General features: G+C 39.1%; 3 protein-coding genes and 1 long non-coding RNA gene across 19 annotated transcripts in view; 2 read left to right on the forward strand and 2 right to left on the reverse strand.

Moving 5' to 3' along the window:
• Positions 1-2,298: 2,298 nt before the first annotated feature.
• Positions 2,299-6,132, forward strand: LOC124312836. Of its 5 annotated transcripts, none has more exons than XR_006910645.1 (7): positions 2,299-2,418; positions 2,487-2,648; positions 2,752-3,155; positions 3,229-4,778; positions 4,854-5,583; positions 5,648-5,978; positions 6,009-6,132. XR_006910645.1 is itself a non-coding variant. In XM_046777333.1 (7 exons), exons 2-7 carry the CDS (start codon positions 2,493-2,495, stop codon positions 5,913-5,915), a joined length of 3,057 nt encoding a protein of 1,018 aa, XP_046633289.1. In that variant the 5' UTR covers positions 2,299-2,418; positions 2,487-2,492; the 3' UTR covers positions 5,916-5,982. The 5 variants fall into 5 exon arrangements, 4 of the variants coding, with proteins under 4 accessions (XP_046633289.1, XP_046633287.1, XP_046633286.1 ...); XM_046777333.1 differs by lacking the exon at positions 6,009-6,132 and having other exon boundaries at positions 4,854-5,384; positions 5,436-5,583; positions 5,648-5,982; XM_046777331.1 differs by lacking the exon at positions 6,009-6,132 and having other exon boundaries at positions 2,299-2,423; positions 5,648-5,982.
• Positions 6,133-8,109: 1,977 nt separating this feature from the next.
• LOC124312979 (protein fem-1 homolog B-like) lies at positions 8,110-10,289 on the reverse strand. Its single transcript, XM_046777605.1, has 2 exons — positions 8,468-10,289; positions 8,110-8,406 (listed from the first exon to the last, which is right to left on the reverse strand). The coding sequence occupies exons 1-2, from the start codon at positions 10,176-10,178 to the stop codon at positions 8,378-8,380; spliced, it is 1,740 nt and encodes a 579-aa protein (XP_046633561.1). The 5' UTR covers positions 10,179-10,289; the 3' UTR covers positions 8,110-8,377.
• A 174-nt stretch (positions 10,290-10,463) lies between these two features.
• Positions 10,464-14,352, forward strand: LOC124313558. 4 transcript variants are annotated; one of them, XR_006910777.1, is made up of 10 exons: positions 10,464-10,597; positions 10,707-10,872; positions 10,934-11,091; positions 11,153-11,375; positions 11,458-11,613; positions 11,690-12,532; positions 12,645-12,887; positions 13,333-13,467; positions 13,725-13,979; positions 14,043-14,352. It is a non-coding gene; the product is annotated as an uncharacterized LOC124313558 (long non-coding RNA). The 4 variants fall into 4 exon arrangements; XR_006910778.1 differs by having other exon boundaries at positions 13,729-13,979; XR_006910780.1 differs by having other exon boundaries at positions 13,333-13,439.
• Positions 14,353-14,537: 185 nt separating this feature from the next.
• LOC124312826 (exportin-1-like) overlaps positions 14,538-19,063 on the reverse strand; it is a 639,300-nt gene continuing 634,774 nt past the window's right edge. For 5 of the 9 annotated variants that reach the window (XR_006910643.1, XR_006910640.1, XR_006910641.1 and 2 more), the window contains 7 exons: positions 17,792-18,249; positions 17,528-17,701; positions 17,286-17,428; positions 16,853-17,150; positions 15,490-15,719; positions 15,310-15,429; positions 14,538-15,073 (listed from right to left, as the gene is read on the reverse strand). The gene's annotated coding sequence lies outside the window, so the exon portion shown is untranslated. Of the gene's footprint in view, positions 15,074-15,142; positions 15,186-15,309; positions 15,430-15,489; positions 15,720-16,852; positions 17,151-17,253; positions 17,429-17,527; positions 17,702-17,791; positions 18,250-18,370; positions 19,034-19,063 lie in introns of those variants that run through there. The other 4 variants (XR_006910639.1, XR_006910638.1, XR_006910637.1 and 1 more) reach the window with 4 other exon arrangements.

Raw genomic sequence — 19,063 nt, forward strand, 5'->3', positions numbered from 1 at the left:
ACAGGGGTTGTGCTAGCGCCGACGTCCGCAAGAAATGATTTTCCCGGTGGCCGAAAAATAATGCACTCTTCTTGAAAGAAGGAAAAAAGATGCGATATGGGATTGCCCATGTTATTTTTGGACCGCGAACAATATGCCTTTCAGGCTTTCACATAATAAATATTTATTATTCATTGATGAGTTCGAGAGTGATGTGTTTGAGTCAGAGTTAACATTAAGTCACCAACTAATATAACACAACGATTGTACGTATAATATTAGTACTTATTTTTATTTAGAATAAATTTTGCTGTGACATAGTCGAGATTTGCATACAATTCCGTAAGAATTGTCTGACGTGAATTGCACTTTTCAACCACACATATTCCATTCATCACAGAGTAGACAGAACGAACTATTTAACATTAATGAGTCATGAAAACTGTCCACACAATAAGTAAATTGATCTAGTCGTTCAGAGCGATGCTATTACTAGCGTGAGTTGGCGTAGAAAGTAGCTTATGCATTTAAACATAACATTTTTAATGCAATCCGAGGTACACTAAGTGGTAATTGTTAAAGTTTATTTGTTTATTCCAAATGAGTTTTACTTAAGCATGTGGGGTGAGCATGGTTATTAGTTAGAAGGCAGTTTTAAAAACTTTTATGTGTTGATTAGCCCATTTCGACGCGTAAACGAAAGGGTGTCCATTCGGTCCAGGCTCAGGTATTAGTAAGATAATTTATTTAATTTTACTAACATGAATAACAAACAGTACAGTTACTACATATTGCGTTTAATTTCAAGAAAGTAGAACTCCTTTTGATGCATTCGAGGGTGACAGGTTGACCCGGGTCCAGGACTCCGGGTTGACATTGGCATCAATAAATTTCACCAGTCGTAATCAAACGATCACCCGTCTATAATTCATCGCTGCTCTTATGAACTTCTCCCGCCGATCCTACTTCTACCGCAGCTGTTCCAGGTGCGGATGGTTTAACAGCTGACCTCCGTCATAACCATGGCCACAACAGCGGCGGATATGGGGCTGGATACCTCTGGCTGGCAGTAAATATCAAATCTTTGATCATTTGTCGTTTATGTTTTACTGACTGGGATATTGGCGGCAGTTACGGTGGACTCGGATGGAGAGAAGGACAAAACCCAGCGGAAACCAGGGGATGCCGCCACTCCAGTCGATCCTGCCGGACAAGTGACTTTCCAGTTGATTATCCCAATGGAACCCGCTTGCTTTCATTTATTCCACTTCACTTTTATCAAATCATTTCTGTGCGTTTCGTGCCTACAAAGTTGGCTGATTCTGTCGTAATTCTTATTTAAGAGAGTCTGGGCTCTGCGTATCAGTTGTTGCAATGTCGCTATACTCTTATAAAATTGAATTGATTTTAACGCCCTCCGTAAAAGTGCATCTAGCTTGCTGTCGATCAGTTGTTCCTTTGTTTAATGGAAATAAAATTCCTGCTAGAAGTCTGCACAGGTCTGTTAGTGGTGGCGGTGGTGGTGATACACACGAAATGATCGTACGAAGAAGTCATACAAAATTGCGTTCAATATAAAAGATAATAAATTTAAGCTAAATCAATTAATGTAATTAAACTGCATAATTTTATAACAGCAGGATTTTTTAAAATTATTACTCGATTGTGGACGAATAAATTTAATGTTTGATTCGGTTGCGTGCGATGATATCAAGTCGACGGGCGGTCGGGGGATTTCCTTTTTTTGTTGGTCCTTTGTCTTATTCTAATTAACATCACACGCTGGGGGATGCGATGATGATAAATCAGCGCAACACAACAACAACCAACAAAAAGGGAAAAGAAAAACATTTAACGGGCAACTGCTGTGATTATTATAACGAGAAAAGTCCTTGAAAGGCGACGCCGTGACTCATAACCACCGCCGCGGATATTCCCGAGCGGGCGTTTCACCTTTTTTGGGCTATTTAATCACCCATTATCATATGACATTTAATAAGCAACGCCATCTAGTGATCGTGACGGAAAGAAATCGAAATTTTTGAAGTTAATTTCATTCACGTTTTTTCAAAAGTTCATCTATTAATTCTATTGTCTTTTTCTTTCTCTCTCTGCTGTAAAAAAAAACCAAACCCCCCGCTGCTTTTTCTTTCGCGCGGAATTGGGTGATATCCATCAACTGTTGGGTTAGTTAGTCGAGAACCGCTTGTCGAACAAAGGATTGGGCCTACATTGGGTGTCAAGCGTAATAACAATATAGTTGTGCTATCGGCCGCTGTGGTGCGCATTGGTGTAAACTGCGCACGACTTTTGGCTCGACTATTACTATTTCATTGACAGCGACTCTTAGTCTGTGGTAAAGGCATGGTGCAATTGGTGCACGGTGCAGATTGTGGAAAGCATGCCAAAAGTCCGAAACCCTGAAAGCTTGTTATAAACGTAAGGTATTATTATAGTATTTGACCATTCTTACTTCAACATATCAGTTTATTTGGATTTGAAAATAGAAGAAAATGTTATCTCCGGATCCGGTAAGACGTGAGCTGATAGAAAGCGATTATAAAACGGAATATGTACCTTTCCGTCCTTTCACGAACACACGAGTTCGAAACGTTCTCAAGGATTTCTGTTTTGTAGGAAATATTACCGACGTGGATAAAGTGGCCAAGGTATTTTCTCGCAACTATTGTTGAATATTTGATATATTTATAAATATAACTATGTATTGTTGAAGCAATCACCCATTTACTCTCGATGTTTTTCATTCCTAAGGTTCTTTTATTGGGTTGTGGTGATCTAAGAAATACCTTTCAAGCAACAACTTCCAAGAATCCTCAAAAGTTAGAGATTCATCTCAACGATTTTCATCCTTCTGTCTTGGCTCGAAATATCATAATTTTGAAAATTGTCTCAGCAAGTGATTTCAATCCCGACAATGATGAAGATTTTGGTTTTCTGTGGGATGTGTGGTACAATATGGATTGGCCAGAAGAAACCAGGAAGAGGTTTCTTTCTGTTGTGAAGGAGTTGTTGAATGAGAAATTACCAGATAATGTCTCAATTCCAAACAATAGTCACCTTGAAAAATTGAAGAGTTTGTGGAGCAACTGGCATATTGTTTCCTCCAAAAACAAACCCGATTCTGAATCACTCTTGAGAAAAGTCTGGGGACAAAGGTAACTTTGGCTTTAATTAAATAGGATTATAATTATAGTGGTGCAGACTAATTCTTCCATATTTATTTTTTAGGAATCAGTGCTTGCTGGACTTGTGGGATGTCATGTATCCAGGACTTTTACAAGAAAAAGCAGAACTAAACAATGCTGATCTCTTCGCTGCCTCACTAAATGAACTGGTTAAGCAGTTTCAACTTCGTGAAGGGTTCATAGGATTTGCTCCTTTTGTTAAAAAAAAGATTAGCAATGAAGTGCTTGAATACTACAGAAACGGCAGCAGCCACCTTAAAAAAAACCACAGCAAACCAGTGTGCGTCAACCCAACTTTGCTGATCCCCAAGACCCATGATTGGAAAATTTACTCCTTATTTACTCCGTTTGATAGTTATCTGCCAATGGAAAAAGGAGAGCTGATTACTTCAGATGAACAAATCATGACCCACTCCTGCTCCGAAATACTCAAGAGGTTGGTGTCTTCCTATCGCAGCCGGATTCCAACAGTCAAAATCGTTTTTCACTTAGAAGAAGCCTTAAAACATTGCTACTCAGACGCAAACAAGTTTGACGTCATCGACTGCTCTGGTTTCGTGAGTCGTGTTGGGTTAGCCAATTTAGTTGTTGCATGCTGCCAAAAGTTGTCGGACAACCCGAATGCAATTTTTTACACCACAATAATAACTGACAGTCATCATTCGGCTAACAATATCGTCGAGACATCCCTTTGTGCTCCATTGAGTATGATTCCGACTATTTACGGGTTGAGATTGGCTGACCATGTTGAATTAAGGGATTCTGCCGTAGATTACTTGCGTTGCAATACCCATCGAAAAAGACGCCCAGTGATTCTTTGCTGGGAGAAAGTACCAAAATTTCAGAACATAAAATTGGACCCTTCACCTGATTTAAATCGATGCCTAACAAAGTTGGCCAAACTTTGTCATCAAATAACATTACCAAATCCTGTATCTCCAACAAACAGTGACACAAACAGTGCTGGAAGTGAAATCTACTACACTCCCCTAACATTCAACTACATTTTGGATTCAATGACCAAGCGGCTGGGACATGATTGTTGGTTACCAGATATACGTCAGCTTGAAATTGCTCCCCAATTCATTCTGGCAAGAGAAACATTGGAGGATTGGAAGAATGGGAAGAAAATGATGAAATTGTCAGCTGTTATTCAGTCCATAGTGATGTCTAATGAAGAGCCTTCCCCTCTAATTCGGCTAGTTTTGGTCCGGAAAGCTTCTTTTGTTCTTAGTCGTGACTTATCCGGACCCGATGTTCACTTCATCGAAAATTTTGAATTTGAATTCAATCATACTTCAAAAGGAATAAAACTGGAGACTGTGTCGTTTTTACTGGCTTGTGATCATGGTTTCGATGAAACGTACACTGCGATTGTTGTCAATGCTTTCAATGGAATGCCACTACTACTCTTAGAGTCTTTTAAATCAATGCGGGTAGAGGAATATCTTGTACCTTACCCGATTGGTCAAAACAAACCTCAACTTCTACTGGATCCTAAAAATAAAATGTACATGAAGGTCGAAAGTTGTATCGAGTCAGAAGAACAGTACACCCTTAGGATTGCCATTGAATGTGATGGAAACGTTTCAGGTGACTAATGTTACATTTTAAATCGGTGCATTTATATTCTATGAACCCTTTATTAAGCTTTCCATTTTTTTATAGGATTGAAGATATCCACTAACGAGGAGGCCCCCTGCGAATCCTGCCATGACGTCACAGTTTCATTGACTCAACCCAGCGAAATCAAACCTTTGTCATTAACATTTCCATTTCCGATCCTTGCGAATAATGTTCAAGCAACGCTCCATCCAAATAGTCGACATGTCGATTTGTTGTTGAAGAAATCCCTGCTGGAGCCCTGGCCGTGCGAGTTTCACAATAAAAAGTCTAAATGGATAATTGGCGATTTAGTTCCCTGGAAAAACAAGCCACTCAACTCTGAAGAAAGATGCAAGAATGTGGAACACCATCTGAGCAGTCAATTTTTATCGGAGGAAGTTAGTGTTGCCCATTTTCGTGATTCAAAGTGTTCTGCTTTGGATAAATTGCGTCTCAACCTTATGATATTGGTGACCAGTGATGCTGAATTTGCCAGTTACGGTCGAAATGACGATTGTTACCTACTGAAACTCCATCGGCCCCTTCTTACTTCCCCAACGGGAACCCCAATTTTGCTGATTACTGCTCTCAATGGTATCCTTTCGCGAAAACTTGGACAGAATGTTTATATGATTAAACCAACTGTGCCTAAAGAAAAAGAAACGGATCAGCGTAAGATTTTTGCGAAAGTTTTTCCACTTGGGACACCCAACAACATTCAGAAGAAAATGGATGCCGAGAGCGAAGAAGAATTTCAATTGTTTCGTTTTCTCCTGCGTTTGAACTCCACTAGGTAATTGACTTACTTACTTCAATTTTGTTTTTCCATAACTGATTTTCTGATTTCCCGCTAACAGAATCGTGCCCAGTAAATGGCAGAAGAAGAATATTCCTCTAGGAGGTAGCAGTCCTTGGCTTGCTACTTTCCTTTCGCCTCTCTACCAGGATTCCGTATTGAAGAAAAGCATCAAGGAAGAACCAGCTGACGAGAAGTGCTGTGCCGCTTGTAAGAAAATCCCTGAGAAGTTGAAGTTTTGCAGTCGTTGCCGTTCCACTGTTTACTGCAGTGTCGAGTGTCAGCATTCTCATTGGCCAATGCACAAACTCATCTGCAAGAAATTGTAATTTGGTCGAAACTTATCGCAGCTTAATCCGTGAGTTATTGATTAGCCTGAAATTTAAAATCAAATTCTTAAAAGTTCATTGAGTTTATTTTGTAATTTGGTTAATTATTTGGATGGCTTTAGTAGTTTAGTTCACGGAAAACTGTTGATGTCTTGATGCACAGTTGAAACTTTTTTGTATTGAATAACCAAGATTACACTTTTTATTACATCAACTTCAAAAAAATGTGAAGTATTGGCCTTGTAAAAACTGCAGAAGATGCAATGGGTAATGACTTCTTTGATTTATTAAGACATTTGTTATTCTGTTTGCGCCTACGTGCTTGTCTGCAGAAATCGCTATTCTGCCATGGTACTAGTGCCTTATTGCTTATCGATTATTTAATCTACACTTTGAATTTATTTCAGGTCAAGGTTAACGCTCCATGAAATTGTTTTTTACGGGGATGATTAGGTCATGAATTAACAAGCTGTCTTATTATCATGACGGACAACTGGAATGCACGATTTAATGTGGCCAATATGTTAGATTGTTTTTAATTAAAGACAACGTGTACGAGTGTTTACTGTCTGGTAATTAACAGGTGGAATGAGCCGTTGAACTCACCCGTGGGATTAATTTGGAGCAGAGAAAATGCGTCGTGGATTCGACTGGCCTTTTAAAAACGGCTGTGACTCGCATCAAATCGACTTGTTCGTCACCATTCGCCATTCATTTCGGTAAGCTAAACATAGACATTATATATCTAATTGCGTAATTTGTGTCATTGAATGATGTGCGGTTTCATACGGTTTTACAGCCATAAGCCTTGGGTTAATCTGAAATTGCGTGCTATTAATTGAGACTCCGATCCTGTTTTATTGTATGACGCAATTTACTGATGTCGTATTCGTCTACAGGTTTAATTATCAGAGGAAACGTTAAGAAAATATGGAGCCGATTGAAATCTCCATTCTGATCCTGTCCGTCTTTGTGGTGTTGACGGTACAGAATCCGTTAAGTTTGCACAACAACAACCCGGAGGATTTTCACGATGGTGGACATCAACTTATTGATTCTTCTGCTCAAGTCGACTACAGCAGACTCGTATCACAGTCCTCGATTTTTAACCCATCAACTTCATTTGTAAGAAATACTTCAGTTACAATTGTGGCTTCCGTAACAACGTGCACCACATCCACGGCTGCATTACCCCCGTGTTCAGCTTCCGGACATCGTCGTCGTCGCTAGGATTGAAAATGGAGTAGAGAATGTCATCGAAGAATGGGCCCATTGGCGGAGTCAGTCAAGTCAAACCTTCGCAGACTCTTTGCTTTTCTTCATCCTGCGCTTCTCCTCCGCCGAGGGAGGTGACACTCGGCTGTGCAACATGTTTCGCAATCAGAAAATAGTTGAACAACTTAACCGTCACAAAATTTTTAACGACTACGTTCAGACCTCATCGGGTTTCCCCCTTGAATCTGCGATCGTTACAGCCAACCTTTTTCAAGAGCACCTGCTGGGTGGTGACATCTTCGGTAATGGAGCATTATCGTCTGCTGCTGAACCTCCAACCCTTCGTCGCTACTAATCTGGTCGCTTCGGCCGAATTAATTTTACCCGGAATCGACTATCATCCGTACCAGCACAGTTTCACCCTGAATCCAGCACGCACATCGCCCACCAATCCAGCACAGGATTGGCGGCCGCCATAATTTCACCCGCCACTTATCCCTTTTTTTAAATTAATTTTATTATGATCGGAATGATTTATATAATTGGAATGAATCTACAACGATGCTGGTGACGTTATTTAGATTGGTTGGACCATCACCTTTTCCCATTTTCGTGTATATTGATAATTGCTATTGCCGGTTTCATCACAAGCTATATGCAATTTCGTTAGGAATGAAAGAATACATCATTTACGGAATCTTTTGTTTGTTTCGCATGTAACTTCAATATAAAACACTTTTTATCTTTCATTAAGATGCGATGGGAATAAAAAGACGGAACCATTCCTAAGTGGACCGGTGTACTACTTCAGAGCATTAATGCATACCAGATTTTTATTTTACCTGCCTCTCCATTGAAATTTTAAAGAAATTAAAATGTGACAAACACCTTAAAACCCTTGATATTCGAATGATCAATTTTTCAACCATGTATGTACACGCCAACAAATTGTTCAGTTCTTGAAATAAAAAAAACAAAATTGAATCCATGGACTGACAAATGTCAACCACATTTTCTATTGATAATTTTGCACACAACTCAACCACACTCGGAAAGAATTTCTAGGTCCAACTAATCAAAGAAACCAGGTTTTGAAATGCAACAGCAACACAAACAAAAATGAAATTTGGAACACAAGTTCAAGACGAGACCATTGAGAAATTGGCCAACAGTTCAAAACGGAATTCACAGCTATCAATCGATCACAAGATGATTTTCATTTTCTTGAGATGTGGAATTCGGTGGAATTACTGTTTATCTTGGGTTCCAGATTGTCCTAAATATAGATAAACAAAAAAATTAGTTAAAGAATACGATTTTTGATTTCTTAATTTTACCGCGTACGCTGCTATGCCAAGAGACGAAAGTCTGGAGATTAAGTGGAATTCGATCGTCGTGGAATGGAATCCCATTCTGCCGAATAACTCGAGCGCAGATACAGGATAGCGGAAAGACGCCATTGATTACAGAATCAAAATAGGGATGTCTACCATCATCTTCACGTGTAGTATCCTTCAGCATGCTGATGACTGTTTCACCTTCCGGTGTCGCCATGTCCAAATGGCCTCCGGCTTGCACCAGGGTTTTAAACATTCGTTGGTGCAATCCGCTATCAGAATAGCTTTTCCTGAGTTGAGCCAAGATGTGAAGGGCAGTTCTTCCATAATTATCGGTGGCGTTCGGGTCTACGCCGAGTTCAAGGAACAGATGGATGCTTTTCAGAGGTAAGTGGGGATACGAGCAGTAGCGACGTAGGTATACTGGAGCATGCATGCATGCATGCAGTAGAGTAGACGTGTCTTTTTCGTTGTAGCGGATGTCATTCAAGATGTATTTCTCCAACTCTTTCTGGTCTCGATCGTTCAACTGATGAGGAAAATATTCAACCAGGATTATCGAAATAAAATGCCAAGCTCTTCGAAAGAGCTCAGGAGTGTGAGGACTTGAAAAGACAGTCGGTTTTGGGAAAAATGTTGCAATCGTGGTGCAGAATTTTATTACCGCCAGACAATCTGCCGGAGAAAATTCAACTTGTTCTGGGCTGTAGTCCGATCTATTTAGCAATTTGGTGAAACAGTTTAATATTTTAGGTAGGACATAATTGAAAAGTTGAATGGCTCTGGGGTTAGTCATTTTCGGGTCGAATCCAGTCATTTGTTCCAGGAGTAGTAGGTAAGTACAGATCACAAAACGCACATGACTGTATTGACTAGAGCAATAAAGCGAGTAAGTTCCATACGCAAATAAACTCTCCAGATAGAGGCAGCAGGGACTAGATGGTTTGGGATTGGCTTGACTACAAATTCTATTGAGCACAAGAAGAGCCTGAATGCAGAGGGTTTGACGCAGAGATGGAAAATTTTGATTTGATGCTTCAAAACGACGCAACTCTTGTCCCCATTCTTCAATTTTTTCCAATGACATGAATTCAGTTGCAGATCCAAAAATTTTGTCAGAAATCCCCAAAGGTATCTTGGGTAAAGGGAGTTCACCTGGGTAGAAACGAAGAATAGTGGCTTCTTCCCAGCACTTTAGTCCATACACTGTTTGTTGAAGTAAACAATCTGTATCGGGATTGTAAATCGTTGCAAAGAAAAAAGCAGCACCAAGAAGTTCCAATGCAGTAATCTTTGCTTGTCGAGGGATGGAGTGGGACTCGATGCAAGAGTTGGCAATAAAGTTCCACCAAGACATTGCACTCACCAACACATCGCACTGCCACTCACCCACATCAACCATGTTATCAATCAATTCCAAAATTGGAATTTTATTTGAAAAAAGTTTAACAATGATCAGTGAACAAGTTGGCCCAGACTCAACATTCACAAGAAATTCATTTTTTACAATTTGCACTAACTCTCTGAACACCACAAGATGATTTTTCTTCATGGCGACTACTAGAGGTGTTTCATCTTCATGGTTGCACTGGGATAAACTGGCCAAAATTTCAAACCGTGAGAATGAGGATATGGCGGAATTCATTTCGGAAACTGAGTTTGTATCAACGGCTTGGGAAATAAGATCATAAACACTCGGCGAAGAAGCCATTTTCGTTTCTTTGTTTTTAGTGTCGAACGTCAGTAGTGTCGTGTCGAACGCCTGAACAAGTTCGTGACGTCACTGGCCTAAACGTCACATGCCCTCTAACCACCACTCAAGTCACTAGAAAACAAAAAAATAATTATTTGGACTATTTATTAAATTATTTTGGATTTTGAATTAATGTATTTTATTTCGTTAAATAAAAAAAAATGTGAAAGTCATAATGAATTTTAAACTTAGAAATAAAGCGATTTCCATTTTTAATAGTTTTTAACTTGAACCTGCAGTTTCTTCTCGTCCGCCATTGTTATCACTTGCTGCCGGTACCCTGTGTTCGGATTTCGACTAGCTTTATTGTTTTTATTGTATCACCTCAATATTCAGCAATTGAGTCAATATGCTGTCAAGGATAAAATTGAAACCGGGTAAAAATTCAACCTTTTAATTTGATTGATAAAGGAATTCAATTTAGATGCCAACTTTGTTACGATGTAGAAATTCAGTTCCTAACACATTTCTATTTGATCGGCTTAGTTCGCTCAGCCATTCAGCCTATTCGGATGACACAGACCTCGCGGCCACCTCAAAGCGGCAGCTGCTGCTACAACAAAATGCACAGAAAGAGATGTGGTAAACTTTCCAAGACCAGTCCGTCAAGTGTATCCTGGCAAAGTACACATGGGCTTCATCGCTTGTATTGGTAACTTTCAATTATTTTGCGTGAAAAAGATGAAACCTACATTTTGCAGCTTTGAAATCAGGTCCCTACACTTTCAGACTGGGTTTGGCTACCTATTTGTGCAGCAAGACAATCTACATCATGGAACGTGAATTCTACGCTGGTCTATCCATTGCCATCTTGGGTGTGTATGCTGTGAAGAAACTTTGGTCAGCCAAATTCCTTGACGCTGAAGTTGCTGTAAGTGAAATAATTGATCCCTTTCTAGCCACACACCTGATATTTCACATATTTCTTCTAGAAATCCGACGCTGAAATGAACGCTGGACAAGATATGGCCATTGAAGAAGCCAAAGGCTAGAATCGCGACAGGGAAGATTGAACAGGATCGAGCTCTTGCCATGAAGATGCTTTTTGACGCCGTTAAGAGGGAAAACGTGGCCCTTCAGCTTGAAGCTGCTTACCGCGAACAGCTCCGAAACCCCCGAAACCGTTTCTCTGCTGGGCAACCGGCAGCGATAACGGTATACAAGAAACGATTTAAAACATTTTTCAAAATGATTTTTGCGGTTCTGGGTTTTTGTACGTGGGTTTATATAATGGCAGGAAAACTGCGGAGAAAGCGACTGCTGTGGTGGAAATCAAGTTATTTGCCAGCGCTATACAAGTCCGTCGCTATCTTAGTCGTTCACTCACATCCAGTTAGAAACTAAAACAGACACCACAACCAGCACCGCACCGAGCAACATGAATTTACTCAACGTAATTATAGGCCTCAAATTATAATATTCATTTTATAACCATGCACTAAGATAATATTTGTCCATTTTGAATGCAGAAGAGAAATAGCGCAGTGGCTGTAGCTTGCCTGGTTTTATTTCAGCTAGGCTGCAGTTACTCCAGTCCGGTTCGTTCACCTCGTACGTCTGCTTTGAAATTACGCAACATACTGGCCAACATTCAACGAGTTCCTCGCAGCGATCAAAATTATCACCTTAATCCTAATGATGAGAATGGAGCTGATGTTGCAGTGACTCCTGGCCAATCCTTCCTACCGACGACTGCTGAGGCCGTTCCCTTAGATGAACCGGAAGCAATTGATAACACTGGCCCAATCAGAAATTATCCTGACTCACCTGACGAGACCGAGCTTCCAGCACTGCCAACAGATGTTAGCAGCGGATTATGCAATTCAGATTCAGTTGAAACAGTGACGTCATCTAATTTTCAAGAGCCAATTCAAGAACCAATTCAGAAGCTGGAGGATCCTTCCTATTCCAAGTTTCTTCCAGAATAAGAGCTTCTGACTACATCTGAACTCTATCATTCACCAACTGCGGAAGCACATTCTAATCCAGCGGAACTTCCGCTAACGTATCCAATTGTACCTGTCCCGGAGGGTCCATCAGCCATAGGCCTACCCATCACCGTTGCCGATTTGCCTCTGGAGACCATCTTACCATCCACGGCAGCACTCCCAGAGAAAGAGGAAATCAGTTCCCCACCGGAAGCTCCCGATCAGTCATCAATCATTGCAGAACAAGGGAACAACGTTGGCGCTCTTCCGCTGGAGTTGGATGGCAAAACACCAACAGCGTCGTCTTCATTTGGCGTCGATCCGTCCAAATAGCAGCCAAACAATTCGTACGACCTGATCACTACAGACAGTCCAAATGAAAAGGTCAGTAACTCTTCCGGCCGTATGACTACTAAATCTATTTCACGGAGATGACATTTTTGGTTTATTTTCGTTTTCCGTCCCACTCTATCGTCCGTGGAATTGGATGCTTAAGTGCTGTCACTAGGTGGCTAAATATTTCAGTGTGTTTAGGGATTGAACTATTCAGCCTGTGTTGGTAGAGGGATGTACTGGAGGGGGGGTCACCATAGTTTCGAGACGAGAAAACGCCCAAACGGTACGCGGGTAGTCGGGTACGGAGAAACTTATTAACATTCTTTTTGTACCGAGACGCTGGCCGAGAAGGTTCACCATTGCTGGGTACTTTCTTTCCTGACATAGTTCTTCATAAAAAAAGGTAATTCCTACTCTTAATTCTTAACGTTTTTTACTGTTAATTTACGGGTAACATGCCTTAAATTTATACTAGCCGATTCCATGTGGCCATGCCTGTTACACACTTGTTCAAAATGTCGTTTCTTGCTGCATGTTCCACGTTTGGTCATGTCAAAGTACTTTAGAACAGTACAAGTAATAATGTTGAGAAACTTAATAATCCCAAGACTTTATTTCCACATTAAAATTCTGTGATTTAGTTTCTGATAGAAATTGAGCTTTTTAAATTACCAATTATCATACATTTATTTGTAATCTAAAGTTACACATTAGTTGCAAATATTTTCTGTGATTTATTTTGTGAATTATTCAGTCGAGAAATGAACTTGAATCAAGCTTGTGAAAACATGGATTTGGTTTATAGTAGTTTGAAAAGTCTTTTACTAATCTAATTTATTTTTTGGCAGGTTGGTGGATGTTGTTCTCAACGTGCAGTGCCAAATCAACAAGATGCCTCTGTGGTCCCTACCATGTTGTGAGATGAAATCGTGCAGAAGACAGGAAATCTGAAATGGTGACAATTTACTTGAAAGAAACCTTGAGTGGGTTTGCATTTTTTTGCTTAAATTGTAGTATGTGTTCTTAGCTTTGAAATTACTCCAGTTGGGCATAAAACTTTGATTTAGATGACATTTGACAATTACAAACTCCTTCAAATAAGAGCCTTTGTGAAAAGATTTTCATCAGCTTGTGAAAAGTTACAATTTTCTTTAACTATAGCTTTTCTTGAACAGAATTGAGTTTTCCTTTTTTTATTTGTTTGAAAATGTTCTTGGTTAACTTATGTTTTATTGCTTAGTCAGATTCCTTTGTCAGTTTGGTGTTGAAGCTGTTAATGGTGGTGATGGCTAGTGTGGCAGTCATTTTCCGATTGAGAGATCCACTGATATGGAGCTTCTGCAGACTTGCTGTTCAACATCAGACTTCAAAATACCATTTTGGACTTTTGGTGTCCATTCTGTGTTGAGCTGTTGTGTGCAAAATGGTTGGTGTTGCCTGATGGCTGTCTGGCATTTTGTTGGTGTGTTCTCTTGCTACTTCTATATATGTTGAGGTAATGCTGGATTAATAGTTTTTTAATTGTTGAATAGTAACTAAATCTCCGTTCTCGTTTCAGTTTAATCGTACGCCGTCGTTCCAGATATGATCCATTGGTGAAGCTGAGAAGTTGCTGTAATTCAAGACTGATAAATTGTTTAGATTTAGATAAATTGAAAATGCAAATCTTTTGTCCCTTTTCCCTAAGTAAACAAAAATGTCCTATGTTGGCTAGTTGTGTGAAAACCAGGAATGTCATGATGAAATTGCAATGAGATTTAACTTTTTCTCGGAAAAAAAACCACGGAAACATTATCAACCTAACTTTTCATAACATTTCGCTCTTTATACAATAACACGACATGTTCAAATAAATTATTAAAATCGAATTTTCTTTCTACTGTATATTTTAAACTACCTCATTATAAATATAGAATTTCACAATTTAAAAAATTTCCAGCCCAAATTTTTATTAATTTCTAAATTTTGCTAAAATCAACCACCATTATTTTTCGCAAAAAATTGGCGATGTTCATTTATCCCATACATTTCTTGTTTAAAAAATTGACACATATTTATTTTTATATTTTTATTTATTTCATCACAACCACATATATATTTTTTGGCCCCCAGGGAGGGGGGGGCCTGTGACTTTCCCAACCGCGATAATAACATGTGCCGTTATTATTTTGTTGGTGCAGAAAGCCGGAATTTAATCTAGCAGTTATCGACTATGTCAAATCTGACATGGGGTCAGATTGCCACAATCGTATACTGCACATTGCACAAGTAAAAACGCAAAAGACACAGATGAAACCAATTCAAGCAAGCAACTCACTGGCAGAGGAAAACCACAAATAAAAATGGATAAAAATATTTTAAGTCAGGAACACGGGATACCACTTGCAAAGCAAAAACCACAAATGAAAACAGTTGAAATTTTGAAGTCAGCAATTTGGGAAAATTCTGGCACAGCTGCTTTGGGATAACTCCAGCACAGCTACTTCTGGATAACACTGGCACCACATCCTGCATACAACGGTTGAACTTTTCTTCATCACACTCACACCTTTCACCATTTGGCTGCAGCAAGAAGCGTGGTTGTTAGACCTATTGAAGAAAATAAAAAAATTACCATCGGGAAACACAAGTGTGCACACAGTTACACTGGACTCTTACGACAAAAGATAAGGAGTAAGACCAAACAGAATAGCTTTGATTTCTGCAATTTAACGAAAAAAAGAAGTTATAGTTGGAAAGGTATTCAAATTTCTACAGTAGCAAAGCAAATTGTTCTCTAGTCAAATTAAGTAAATAGTTGTAGGAAATCTGAATAAAATAATTACTTTTGCTGCTGCATGGGACAAGACGTACGACTGGGTACAGGCAGCGAGACACACGAGGCACGACATTTCGGCAAATGTACAGGCATTTTCAATTCCGATGGCAAAGTGGCACTCAATCACCTGTTAATTGACACATCGACATTTTACATTCCATTAACCTAATTAATTGACAAGAAATACCTTTCATTTAGCGTCACGTCAGGCACCCCACTTCTGCTGCGTCAAGGTACAAAATGGCCGAATTTAGTCCTTGAAGACACTCGCGCCACCTGGTGGACATCAATTGGATTGCTTGCTAGCCGACAGCAAGCAGCAGCTAAATTTGAATTCGTCACGCCTTTCACTAGCTCTAGCTGGCACGAAATGAATCAAGTGAGGATTACTCAGACAGATTACTCGAGCAGCTTTCCCTATGAGAAAACACACAAATTATATACTGGGCTATTTCCGATCATTTTCCGTAACTTTTTCAACATAAAAATATATTAAAGTAACAAAAGGTATGGGTGGTTTAAGACAACAAATAATAATATTAAAATGAATAGACAGTTAAAAAATTGGAGTTCTATCGTCGCGTAGTGGAGTTCTACTGTTGGGCACTGGAGTATTATTGTCGGGTATTTTTTTAATATTAAAAAAAAGGAGTTCTTATGTTATCTCTTTGGAGTTCTACTGTCGTTGGAATTCTACTGTCGCATACAAAAAAAATTTTAAAATTATTTAAAATATTGGGGTTGTATTGTCGGTGGAGTTCTACTGTCAGCAACCCTCCTGATCTGCCATGTAACTTAAACAATTCAATTCTATAGATACCGATATAACTTGAACGGTGCAATTTTATTTGCTTAAACCTAGCTTGAAATCTTGAGAATAGTACAGAGAACAAAGCTCACTTGCTAGTTTTATGCAAATTTTCCGGAAGTATACCGGAAGTAAGCGATAGCGCCTTAACCATTGAGCAGCCGACAAAATATACCAAATATTCGTGATCTCCGTGAAATTTGTGGTCGACCATATGAAATTTAAATGAAAAAAAAAAATTTGGCCAAAATCGAGATTTTTCCTGAACTACAGTTCAGGAAAATTCTCGAAACCGGAAGTACGCGTACGTACAAATAAAAACATGAACTTTACCACAAATTTGACGAGGATCACGAATATGTGTTTTTTTTTGTTCGTCGAATGAATATTAACAGAACTACTGACTGAAATGAGAAAACCGGAAGTAGAAAAAAAAAGCAAATGTCGAAAATTTAACAAGTGTGCATTGATGGTGGAATATTTATCGTCAGTTTTCACTAAAAAATTTCCACACAAGAACTGCCGATAAATATTTAAAGAAATGTGCAAAAGTAACTGAAACTGACTGTTTTGACAGCTGAAAATGATCGAAAAGCCATCTAGCGTTAGAAAAAAGAAAAACGTCTAAGTAACACTTCGTTAGCGCGCACGGCCTGATTTTGGAATTATTACACAGACACCGAGTTTAACGCACGTAGATTACTAGTAGATAATCTAAGAAAATAAGTCAATTATCGGGTACCTGGGCATAATTCCGTGGTGAGTGACAGTAGGTGTGTCGCTGCGGACGGAAGCGAATGGACTAACTCGTCAGTGAAGTAGGACAAATTGTTTAGCAGCATAATATGCAGAGAAGCTAGATGTGTGTGGGAAGCGAAGATAAGGATGGAGCAGAAAGTTGGTAGAAGTCACTCTTCTGTCAAGGACAAAGGCCAGCATCAAGGATCTCTGTGCCAGGACCACACAATTCCAATAAAGAAACTGCGTTGTAGATTGACATCGGCGGCTGACTCGCAAAATCCAATGGCATACCACACCACCTATGAATTCCTCAAGCAAAGAACAGAAAAAGGTTTTAACATTGCAGTGACCCAGTGAGGATCATAAATACCCCTGAGCAAGGTGGAATGCAAAGTTTATTACATGATAAAGCGGGAACATAGATAGAAGCACACCTTTGCCTCAATCTGTTGTAGGCTTCCTATAAGTTATTTCTTGTAGCTATGAAGTGGGAGCTGCAGGGAATGGCAGCAATACAATTTCATGACACCCCACCAAAAGTGTTCAAAGGTGAAGCATCTTTCAGGAAAGAATGAACCTTTTAAACAAATGGGCATGAATTTTAAGATTATTTTATTGCATGTGCATTGATGGATGATGAATTGATGAGGTAGTAAAATCGGAAAGTTATGCTTACCTGTAACCACACATCCAATGCCACAACTATTGGGCAAAACAGCTTGAAGTTTTGACTAAGATGTGAGAGGATGATGCATATGAAGCTGAGGGTGTGAGTTACAGAGGTGTTGAGCAATTTGTTTTTAAAATGGGGTCCAAATTTAATCTGTTGACTAGACGGCAGGTACATTTTCTAGAATTCCAAGTACAGTACACAATTAGTCAATTGGTCAAGTACACAGTGCGTGATACTATGTAGATGGAATAATCACAATATGCTTACATGTAAATAATTGGTTGATTTTGGGCAGTAAAACATGAAAATTCGAAAACAGAAGATGACAAAACTCTTCACACATTTCGCCATTTTTATAAACAATATCAACACCCTCTAGCGGCAAACTGGACAATCGTATGAATTGTTAGAAACAACCGCTAGATGATGCCAGTGCTTCATGCAGGATTGTCACCAAGAAAGTAAAGCTTCAAAAAGTAAGAGAAAATGGAATAAAAAGTAAATAAATAGGATCACCATTACGAAACAACCAAACTTTATTGACATGACGAGAAGGAATGCTGGTTGTAAAACCCAAACAAAGCCATGAACAAAACAAACTCAAAACAAAGCAGACGAGCGATTCGAAGCTGTGGTGGCGCTGCATGCCTCTCTTGAAGGAACCTTCTCTTTATCCGACAGCAAATTCCCGCGTGATTCTCTCTGAGCTAATTCAGGCCCCTCTTCTTTAAAAAAAGGAACAATATAAACCATTTTTAAAAATCAACTTAAAGGAAAACATCTGATTTACTTAATTTATTCACTTAAGTTTTCGATGTTTTTATTTTTTTAACTCCAAACACAAGATTCTTTTTCTGAATGAAGATTTTTGATTTTATTCTGAATTCAACAATTTATACCAATTTCCATGAAAAAACAGTCGTCGACAATCAAACACTTGCTTATCAACATTCCAATAAGATTGTGGTACGAAAAAGTAAATTTACCGCAAAATAAATAATGAGACATTGAACAAGAACGGACTTGGGATGTGCCGGTTTGTTTTTACTACTTGCGATTACACAGCAGTATATAGTTTGTGTTGCGGCCAATTACTGCGCTGACATTCGAACCCCAATTGTATGACCCATCGAGAGATGAACAAAATCAGCAATCCCAATTATTTCAATCAGTTACGACTGGACGACGAACAATAGAAACAAAAAATTTAAAATAAAGAAAGAAAGCCACAAAAAACAGAAGAGAAGAAAGCTAAGACAAAAATTACAAGTACATAGCGCAATCACACACGACATAATATTTTTAACCACTAACGGGCTATAATCATTTCATACGGAAACTCGAGGTGTAATATAAAGGAAAGCGTCCAAAAGTGACAGAAGCGGTGATAGCCGAAAATCATTGTGACGGGATGGAGTAAGTTGCCATAGATCAGCAAAATGAAACCGGAGGGGGGTGTGCTCGTATTTGAATTTTCAAAGTGATCCATGTCACAATCTTTTTCTTTCTAGAAAAAAGAAAAAAAAAAAAAAACGAACA

Source organism: Daphnia pulicaria, chromosome 9 (assembly GCF_021234035.1).
Source record: "Daphnia pulicaria isolate SC F1-1A chromosome 9, SC_F0-13Bv2, whole genome shotgun sequence".
NCBI lineage: Eukaryota > Metazoa > Arthropoda > Branchiopoda > Diplostraca > Daphniidae > Daphnia > Daphnia pulicaria.

Excerpts from the sequence above, each read along its gene's own strand:
- LOC124312836 (XM_046777331.1), top strand. The coding sequence starts at position 2,493 with ATGTTATCTCCGGATCCGGTAAGACGTGAGCTGATAGAAAGCGATTAT. Across the intron at positions 3,156-3,228 it reads AGAAAAGTCTGGGGACAAAG|GAATCAGTGCTTGCTGGACT; the intron begins GTAACTTTGGCT and ends TTTATTTTTTAG. Across the intron at positions 4,779-4,853 it reads ATGTGATGGAAACGTTTCAG|GATTGAAGATATCCACTAAC; the intron begins GTGACTAATGTT and ends ATTTTTTTATAG.
- LOC124312979 (XM_046777605.1), bottom strand. The coding sequence starts at position 10,178 with ATGGCTTCTTCGCCGAGTGTTTATGATCTTATTTCCCAAGCCGTTGAT. Across the intron at positions 8,407-8,467 it reads TTGGCATAGCAGCGTACGCG|GACAATCTGGAACCCAAGAT; the intron begins GTAAAATTAAGA and ends ATCTATATTTAG.